This window comes from Echinops telfairi, unplaced genomic scaffold (assembly GCF_000313985.2).
Source record: "Echinops telfairi isolate 266 unplaced genomic scaffold, ASM31398v2 ScPeMD7_3;HRSCAF=10, whole genome shotgun sequence".
NCBI classification, from domain to species: domain Eukaryota; kingdom Metazoa; phylum Chordata; class Mammalia; order Afrosoricida; family Tenrecidae; genus Echinops; species Echinops telfairi.
Genome location: NW_022103899.1, coordinates 54,710,236 through 54,720,841, shown reverse-complemented (window position 1 = coordinate 54,720,841; position 10,606 = coordinate 54,710,236). Strand labels below are relative to the sequence as shown.

The window sequence follows — 10,606 nt, the reverse complement described above, 5'->3', positions numbered from 1 at the left end:
GACCATCACATATCCCACCCCTTTCCTGTTTCTATTCCTCCTTTCCTAACCCTTCTGAACATTGCTCTCGGGTAAATGCTTCCCTTGGGATCTCAAATGGTTGATTCTCTCCAGTAGAATGTATACCCCTAGTGTTATTGTTCCTCCTAGAGGTCTGTCTATTGGGTGACTGACAACTGAGACCAGAGGTGAGTTCGATTCCAGACCTGAAAGGTACCTGGGGCTATAGTTCCAGGAGCATCCTCTTTTCTTGCTGACCCTCTACTTTGCCAAGCCACGGAGTCCTTCTCCAGGTACTGGTCTCTCCTGAGACCGTGTCCAAAGGACGTGAGAGGAAGGCTCCTCCTTCTCATGATTCTAAGGAGCCTTCTAGTTGTGCTTCTTCCAAGACAGATTTGTTTACTCTACTAGCAGTCCTTGATCGTCTCCATATTCCTCGCCAGCACCTCAACTCTTCTCTGGTCTTTGTTACTTACCGTCCAGCTTCTCTGTAAATAGGAATTGACTGAACAAACCACAGGCCTGGAAAACCATGACTATACACGGCCAATCCCCAAAGCATTTTCTCCCCAAACTGAATGTCTCAGAAAGAATAGCAATCTTCCAAATAGATTCCAGGAGACCTGGTGTCGCGATGCTGTGCAGATCTCTTCAAAATCACACACGCCAGCAGCACATGCGGAAACACCACGAGATTTCCCCCCTCCCTGTGCAATGATACAAGAGGAACTACAGAACGACATCCGTTTTTAATTGCCCTACCCGGGAAGCTAAGAGTAGCGTGAGCAGACAGCCACCTCCAAGAAACGGTGCAGCAGATGAAGTGAGAAAGCAGGTTGCTTGCTCGCTCTGAAGCTCCCAGCCTCCATCAGCACGGCCAGCCAGCGTGAGTGGGTGCGGGACTGGTTCCCCTCTGTCAGCACCAGATCCTACAGGTATTGTCCTTGCTGCCTAAGGAAACCAAGATCACAACATTAGCCCTCCTGGCAAGGTGCTCCCCTCACCTGCTCGTCCACGAGTTGGCATTTTCTGAGTCATTGCCACCTGCCACTCCTTCCCTGGCCTGCAGACTCCTAGGTGAGGGTTTGGAGCCGGCCAGCCACCGCAGGGGGGAAAGATGAGACAGCCGGCTTCCATGAAGCTTTGCGGCCTTGGAAATCTTTCTGAGGAGAACCGACGGGGTGGTCCTGCTGTCATGCGGGGTCACTATGAGTCGGAATCACCTGAAAGGCAGCAGTGGGTGTGGCTGCTTTGGTCAAAGACCAACCCAGGTCTGAGGACACCTTAACCAAGGCTGTCTACAGACTAACCAGGAAAGCCATTTGCGGCCCTTCTCCTTCCAGTGTGGGGAGGCAGAGGCAGGTGGGCAGAGGGGAAGGACGCTCTGCCTCAGTCTGTCTCTCACGGGCTCAGTGGAGCAGGGAAGGGGTCACTGCCAATTATGAATGAGCCAGATGAGTCCACCCCAGTGGACCAAGTGGCTTTGTTTTGGCTTCTGTTTCCCAGGATCACGGCTGGTGGTAAGTTGGGCAAGTCCCTGTTGTCCTCAGAACAGCGGGTCTCGCAGCATCTTTGGGCTGAAGGGGACCTGAGAATGCCCCAGCCTCCTCCATCCCTTCCACGTATCCCTGCTGCCCCACCACCCTGTCTCTGCCCCCACACCCACTGCCGAATGGAAATGCCCTGGCTCCGAACAGGTCCGGGTTTGAGAGGTTCACATGTCAGGAAGCAGCACCTTCCACCCAGCACACTTAACGATTTTCTTTAGAGTCAGCCAGTGTTCCATGAGCCCCTGCCCACCCTCCCCAAGATCCCATGGCAACCCTGAGACATTCCACCAGGGAGCAACATTCAGCGGCCATCTCTGGAAATGGCTCTCTTGGGCTGGAAAAGCCCAGGATGCTGCTGGTTCCCTCTGCTCCTGTGGTGGTTAGATTTCCTGTCAACATCTACCTGGATGAAGGTGGAGGGGTGGGGTCCAACCTGTCAACCAGGCTGGTGATACCTGATGATACCTCCTTGGGGGTGTGGCCTTTCTGTAAGAGGGGCGCTGGGAAACTCTGGCTCTGACTCTGGCCCTTTGACCTCCCTCCTTGCTTGGATTCCAGGTCTGCCTCCAGGGCCGCCCCCGTGTAGGCTGCTGACCCTGGGAGCTGGCTGTGCCCTGCCATGTCCCCACTGGCCTTGATGCTTAGACCTATGCGACTCTGCACCCATCGACCTGTGATCCCCCTGCTTCCACTTCACCTTTCTGCTTCCTCTGTCTGCAGCTACCTGAGTCCGACAGGGGCCTCAGGCTAGCCAAGGCTCAGTTAGACTGGGCTGGAATGACTTCTTGATATAAAGTTATTATTATATATATACACATATATATTATATACAAATATAGAGAATCGCTGCTCTTGTTTTTCTAGTCAATTGACCTGATACACCTCTCACGTCAAAAACAAAACCAACCAAAAGTCACCCACTGCCATCAAGCCGCTTCTGACCCACAGCCACCTTGCCTCCGCTTCCCTGGGCTTTGTAAACCTTTACAGGAGCAGACAAGTTTCCTGGGAATTCTTTCACCAAAGGGCTGGTGAGCTTGAACCACCGACCTTGCAGTTTGTAGTTTGTCCATGCCTAACCAGGGATCCTTCACTTTCAGGAGTCCAAAATAAAAAAGCAAGCCCACTGACATCCAGTCTATTCCCACCCTATAGGGAAGAACAGGACTGCCCCATGGTGTCCCCAAGGCTGCAGGCAGGTGCATCGTTCTCCCGTGGGTGGCTGGTGGGTTAGACTCACTGGTCATTTTGTTTGCTTGTTTTCTCCAGCAGCCAGGCACCACCACCTTGGACATAGCAAGGCTCACTACTGCGGTTCCCGACGCAACTACAATTAAGCAACGAAGCTGGGTGAGCCTATGCCGAGAGGAGCCAGCAGCCCCGGAACAAGTGCCTCGGGCGGCAGGGACAAACTATGTTTCGGTTCAGCTTGGAAAGACGCACAGCTGACTTAGAAAGAAAGCGGGGCCCGGGGCGTTGGCTTCTCCCACACCTGTGATGATGATGTCCCCTCGGTAGTTGAAAGCGCAGGAGAAGATCTCGTCCGTGTGCCCCTCCAGGACCTGCAGGCACTGGCCGGTGTGCGCATCCCAGATGCGCGCTGTTTTGTCCGAGCTGCCAGTCAGCAGGCGGTTCCCTTGAGGGTTGAAAGAAATCTATGGAGGAGAAAGAAAGAAGAAACAGTGACGGACAGATTGGCCGGATGAGCCCGAGCCCGCGCACCTCTAGAGAAGCGGACCGTCTTGTTTCTCCTGCAGACCCGCAGGTGGGCTGAAACCACGACTTTGGGGTGAGCCGCCTAATGCTTAACTGCCATCAACCGGATGCACCGCGGGGCTCCCTGGGACAATTTCCTGTAGAGTTTTAATCAGCATCCGGGGGGCATGGCTTTTATTATCACACAGAGAAGTTCCACGAACTTTATCCCTATCATTATGAGAGGGATAAATCTTGCAGGGATTAAAAAAAAGAAGCCATCAACGCACTGCCATCATGTCGGTTCTGGCCCGCAGCGATCCAATAGGCCGGGGTGGAACTGCCCCTGTGGCTGTCCCCTCTAACTCTTCACGGGAGTAGAAAGCCTCATCTTGGTGCCTCGGAGCAGCTGGTGCTTTAAAACTTCTGCCCGAGTGGTCAGCAGCCCAGCGCGGAGCCGCTCCACCACCAGGGCTCATTGGCAGAGATTCGTGGGAGAGAACTGAAACTGGGCAGGAAAGTGGAATGCCCTCCTCTTCGCAATTCTAAGAATAAAGACTGCACCCCTCTGTCACGTGCCTCCCCTCTCCTGTCTTCTTTCCAATGCCTCCTGACCCCTTTCACAGACAGGGCAGGGAGCCGGGCCCTGGAGTGCATGAGAACCAAGCTGAGTTCTTATGTACCGCTACGCCATGCCCGACCTCCACTAGAATATTCTATCTGTGTCATATGAAGGGAAGAAATGGAATTATAAGATAATAGGCAAGGGCTAGGAGAGGAGGAGGAACGGAAACAGGAAATGGGATAAGAGGTAAGAGAGGTTTCATTGTGGGAATTGCAATCAATGAGATGTAACAAAATTTGTATATGTGGTTGAATGAGAAACTGATCTGTTCTGTAAACCGGCACCCAATTCACAATAAATACAAGAAAGAAAGAAAAGGGGATTGGAAATTTCCCATGATAAGTGATGGTTAGGCCAACAAGATACAAGCAGAAAAGATTAAAGCTGTCAAAGATTTTGTCTTGCTTAAACCTACAATTGATGCTCATGGCAGCAACAGTCAAGAGATCAAAAAGCACATTACATTCGGTAAATCTGCTGCACAAGACCTCTCTAAAGTGTTGAAAAACAAGGATGTTACTTTAAAGACTAAGGTGTGCCTAACACAAGCCATGATACTGTCAATGGCCGCATATGCATGTGAAGAAAGTTGGACATTAAATAAGGAAGACCAAAGAAATATTGATGTATTTGAATTCTGGGGCTGCCGAAGAATATTGAAAGTATCATGGACTTCCAGAAAAACAAACACATCTGGTTTGGAAGAAGTCCAGCCAGAATACTCCTTAGAGGGAAGACTGGGGAGATTTCATCTCACGTACTCTGGACATGTTCTCAGCAGAGACCAGTCCCTGGAGGAGGACATCATGCTTGGTAAAGTAGAGGGGCAGCGAGAAAAGAGGAAGGCCCTTAATGAGATGGACTGACACAGTGGCTGTGATAATGTGCTCACGCATGGGGGCAATGGTGAGGATGGCTCAGCACCAGGCAGTGGTTTGTCCTGTTGTGCATAGGGTCACTATGGTTCAGAACCCATGTCACCCAGCAGCAATACCAACATGAGTCGGGATCAATTCAGCAGCACCCAGTAACATTAAGGTAGGGGGTTCTAAGGTGTGGGTCTAGCATTTGAAAAGGAGCAACCTTATACTTTGCATGCTAAATATTTCCAGAAAATGCCTCAGGTTCACCTAGTATACAGAATACACCCTTTCCTCAATGACCAACATGATTAGGTTCAAACTACCAAGCCATTATTCAAAACAGCCTTCGTGTGAAAAGGAAGGATGATTACATCAGATCACAAAATGGAGGACAATTGACTCGTTACATGAACTGCCAAGCCACATCATTACCAGACACCAAACCACTGAGAATCATGGCCCAGTCAAGTTGAGACATGACCTTCACCATCACTGACAGTGCTGCTCTGGCCTCACATCTTGGCAATGGTTACTCTCAGACGGGACTGCCAGATGTGGACACAAAATAATGATAGCAGATTGTTTACCATTGTCAGAAACGCAAGATGCCAGATAATAAGACAGTCGCTAAGTGAGGCATTGTCGTGCTTTATACTTGTTGCGCAGCACACGTTTACATACTAGAAATACCTGTTTATGAAAGACCAGAAAGATACTTTATAAGCTCCTTAAATTGCTTTGAGAAGTACTTTCAGCTAATTAAATATTTTCCTGGCAGCTGAAGAGAATACAATCTTATACCTTTTTAATGGTTTTAGAAATCATGTATCATACTGCGTTTGAGAACACACTTAAAAAGCTGAGTCTTTATGTAACTCATTTCCAGAAAGAAAAGACTGAACAGGCCTGAGTATCTCAGTCCCAGCAAGGTTGGCTGCATTAATTAAAGAATATATCTATTATACTAAGCTTCCTGGACTTTTTTCCCCCACAGTAAATGAACTGATGCAAACAGGGATGTGACTTACCTTTGAGATTTCTCCTTCATGACCTTCCAGTTTAGTGATGCATTTCCTTGTATCAGCATTGAAAACTCTTGCCGTTCCTTGGGGATAGGAATGCATTTATTTATACAGAATCCAGAACTCTGAAGAACAGGCTTGAGATTATATAAATATCCCACACACACACGCACACACTGACAGGTGAGCTTTGTGCTTAAGTCTGTCTTCTTGTTCAAGGTGAGAGCCAGCAACTGAATACCAGCTGGTCACATTACAGGATCCAGGAGAGCCTCTCTGGCCCTGATCTTACTAGAGGTGACAGGAGTTCTGAATAGAAAGAAAGGAATCAAAGTAAGTTCCCAGGGGAACAGAGCAGTGGGGCCAGCATCATGTGCCTGGTGCGAGTCCACTGACCCATGACTCAGGAGCAGTTGTTGACTGCCCTTGAGTCAGGGGATTCATAGTGACCACGTGCACAACAGGATCCCACCACTGTGATCCACAGGATTTTCACTGGCTGGTTTTCAGACACAGATACTCAAGTCGTTTCTTCTTCAGCATCACAGAAGCCTCCAGTGGCAGATGAGTAGGGGCTGCTCATGAGGTACATGGGCTGGAAAAGGAACCCAGGTCGCTCACGTGGAAGGCAAGACTTCAACCACCGAGCTTCCACCGCCCTCTCAGAAACTCTAGCTCTCTAAGAGCTCGCAGAATGTTTTGTTCTCCGCAGTAGCCCCAGTGTCTGTGAGAATGACAAGCGCAAACTAATCTCACTGCCGTCGAGGCGATGCTGTCTCACAGCAGCCCCTACAACAGAGAAGTGCCCCCTGTGAGTTGCCAAAACGATAACTCGTTATGGGAGTAGAACAGCCCCGTCTTTCTTCCTTGGAGCAGCTGGTGGTTTTGAACTGCTGACTTGCAGTTAGCAGCCAAATGGGTAACCACTACATGGCCAAGACTCCTTTGACAAGCACATGGGAACCAAAAAAAGAAAAACCCAAATACTGTCATCAAATTGAGAAACAACAAATTAGCGCTGGATGGATGGATGGATATTTGTGTGAAAGAAGTAGCACATACTTTTTCTTATACTAAAGGATTGGAGAACTTAAATAAATATAGAAAAAGAATAAGACAGCAGCAGGGAAATGGCTGTTAGGAAAAAACACAAGGTGAAGTTCACCTCACCAGATGAAGCATGCTGTCAGAAAGCACATTGTGAAATGTCATAGAGGTAAAGTATTTCCTTTCCATTTGGAAGAAGGCCAGTTATCTTAATAGAAGTTATACTTACCTTTACTACTATCTTTACTGTAAACTTTAAGGGGAAGTAGACACGATGACAAGAACTGTTATTTTGGAATTAGTTTGACTTAAATATATAAAGCATGCTACATAGTTGGATATTTCTAAAGCCCTCAAGGAAAATAATTAACAGGCGTTGAGTTTGTTAATAACACGAAAGGGACTCTCCTGGGTAGATAGATACTCTAAATTTCACACATTCATATTTAAATACCTCAGGAAAGAGAAAATAATGTGGTTTGAAACCCTGTCACAAAATGAGAGTGAGCTTCACAGGAATAAACATAGCAAGAAAGAAAACAAACCACAAACAAAAACCCCCTCAGCCTTCCCAGTAATCCTGGTGAGAAAGAAAAGGAGGATGTGGATTGCGTATAAAGATGTAGCTGTTGAATGAGATCATCATTTTTAACAATGGAAAGATGAGCAAAGACCAAACATAAAGAGTTTTTTTAAATGTTGTTTGTTTGTTTGTTTCTAATAAAAACAGAATCACTGCCTAGAGTGAGCTAGCAGGTGACAGAGCAGACGACACTTAGCAGTGGGCTTGACAGACATGATGCATGCTGTGTGTCACATGGTATGCCAGAGTTGGAGGTGAACCTTAACAGGCCATCAAGAAAATGATTCTCACTAGAGCACCCCATAGAGGGATTAGGTGGGTGCAGACTTGGCATTCTATCACAGGGAGTTATTATGGAGATGATGTATAAAGTTGCAGTGTAAACGGTTCCAAAGAAGATGACCCATTTTTAATACAGGATCCTGTATGTGATTTCTAGGAGATGAAACGCTGGAGACCATATGCTTTCATCAAGGAAACAATGAACACATGGTCTAGCGTCCAAAATGGTCTTCAGGGAGCTAATGGTTGGAGGAGGACTCAGTGCAAACACGGCAAGTGATTTTAAGATGCTGACACAGACATGACATAACCTAACACAGAGTCTAAAGACAGAAGGTGCAGGCATATTTGGCATCACATGTCATCATCAGCGAATTACAGAAGCATAGTATAATATATATGAGCCCAAGAGCCCAGCTGGTGCAGTGGATTATACATTGGGCTGCTAACTGCAAGGTCAGTAGTTCAAACTCACCAGCAACTCTATGGGAGAAAGAGGAGACTGGCTGTTCCCATAAAGATTTAAAGTCTCAGAAAGTCTGCAGGAGCAGTTCTATTCTGTCCTGTAGAGCATCTAAGAGTCGGAACCAACTTCGATAGGAGTGTGTTTGAATTTTGGTTTTTTTTTAATAGAACATAGTAGGTTGTCCTGAGAAAGATAGCCTAGACATAGTAGAGTGCCATGTGTTTTATTTTAAGATCTGAGGCTATAGAATCATACAAGGCAATCAAAGAGATGGCATAAATACAGTGTCATACATAGCAATGAAGACAATGACACAACATTAGCATCATACATGGATATCAAAGAGATGACAGAAATATAACATAGCAGTATTCATATTCTTCATGTAGGTAACTTGTTACATCATACTTGGTTATAAAGGAGAGGAAACATAAATAGCACAGTATCATACATGGTTATTCATGAGATAACAGAAAGCCTAGGACCAAACTGAAATTCAACCAGGTGGAGCGCGCACACACATAGCTTATTGTTACACGTGGTTATCAAGGTGAGGTCTCAGAAATAGTGTCATGCCATCTATGGTTACAAAGGAGATGGCATATCATATATGTATCATGATTAGCAAAGAGATGAAGTATGGATAGCATACCATCATATACGGCTATTAAGGATATGATACGAATTTACTACAGCATTGTACCTGATGGCAAGGAGATGACCCAGACAATGGGCAGGGCAATAGAGAGTCATTAAAAAGATGATCTTCAATGTATGACACACGACAGAAAAAGTCTAGACCACTTGAAACGTACAGTTGATGGAAGCATGGATGTTAAAGGTGGTGACCGATCAGGGAGAACTAAGAAGCAGGGCAATGAAATATCATCTTGACTCCCTGCTTTTGAGGCAATTTCACAGGGTAAACCTGCTCCTTGGGGTTTCCAACACTGTAAACCTTAACAGGAGTAACTGGTGGGGTCGCATTACCAACCTTGTAGTTAGAAGGTCCAATGTTTGACCCACAGAGAATATTTCAATTGCCAAAGACAGAGTGTTGATGGAAATATAAATGTAGAGGTGACTGATGGCAGAGGTCTCAGAAGGAGAGGAAAGCCGTGTTGCTGGAAACTAGAAGAAAGGAGGCCCTTGCTTTGCAGGGGCAGTAAGTGTAGCTGAATTGAGCCCTACAGTTACAGGGAAAGCAGAACTCCTAGTGATGCTGCGGAATATTTACCTGAAGTGATTTCCATGTTAAATGTTGAAGAAATGGCTTAGTTTCTTCTTACTGTTTATAGTAAAATGCAAATGGAGTCTGGTTAATTAAGGGAAGCAAAGTAAAAACAAAATAGAACCAAGATTCGGTGATTTGGGAAATCATCTACCGACACGAACTGCTAAAGATGGTACAATTAGGAGATTTATTATCAGGAAGCCATTCTCAAAAGAGAAGCAGGTATGTGATTAGACAACTTTTGCTAGTAATTCAGAAGAACCCAAGATTCAGATTATTCTTTCACACAGAGTTATCTTAAAAGAAATGGATAATGTAACTCATGGATCTGCTCACCCAGCTCATCAACCATCAGAAATACACATTTCCCTGTATGTATCTGGGGAGGACCTTGTTATCTAACAAAGTCGATGGCCATGACATAAATGAGAGGCACACAGGTATTTTGAGAACGTTATATCAGAAGAAACACTGTGAGCTTAGACCAAAAGAGAATGAAAATAGAGGAGATAAAAGAAGGCTGTTTGGGCCTGTGAGACCAAGGATTATACATAACAAAATGCAAGATCAGAGGAGGGAATTGTATTAGAATTATAGTAGATTTAAAATTCTGAGCACTTGTTTTACAGAAGACCATGAATGGCAGTGAAACCCCAAAATCCATTTGCGGAGTCCCCACAGAGATTAAGCCCTCTGACAGAGTGCATCAGAAAGTAAATTAATGAAATTTACTTGGGTTAAATTTTAACATCTTATCATGTGTTTACCCCTTTGACTCATTTTTAATTTGTCCAACTTTGTATTATTTTCTGCTTTCTTTTGGACTGAGATTTTTCCTGTGTCATTTTGCTATTGTAGTTGAGGGCCTTTTGTATGAGCTTCTTTATATGCCATCCAGGAAAGGTAAATGGATAGAGACCGTAACTAGAATAATCCTTTCTTAGGATTATGGCAGGGGAGGTTGAGGGGGGTGGTGGAAAATGGGGAGCTAATAACAATGAAGGAAGGGCTCTAAGATCCATAGGGGTGATGATTGCACACACCTCTTTTTAATATATTCAAACCATTGAATTGTAAACAATAATAATAATAACTGTTGGACTCTCAAAATTCTACCGTGGAATGCAGTCTACTGTACCTACTCTTCTGAAAACATTAAAATCAATAAGTAAATAAAGATGCTAAGTTCTGAAAACATTAAAATCAATAAGTAAATAAAGATGCTAAGTTCTGAAAACA

At 45.6% G+C, this 10,606-nt stretch overlaps 1 protein-coding gene across 1 annotated transcript in view; it reads right to left on the bottom strand.

The window, feature by feature from the left end:
* Positions 1-841: 841 nt before the first annotated feature.
* DAW1 (dynein assembly factor with WD repeats 1) overlaps positions 842-10,606 on the bottom strand; it is a 48,706-nt gene continuing 38,941 nt past the window's right edge. The window contains exons 11-13 of the mRNA XM_004701818.2: positions 5,762-5,838; positions 3,043-3,205; positions 842-951 (exon numbers count right to left, since the gene is read on the bottom strand). Of these exons, the coding sequence (XP_004701875.2) occupies positions 917-951; positions 3,043-3,205; positions 5,762-5,838 (275 nt within the window). The 3' untranslated portion in view covers positions 842-916. The remainder of the gene's footprint in view (positions 952-3,042; positions 3,206-5,761; positions 5,839-10,606) is intronic.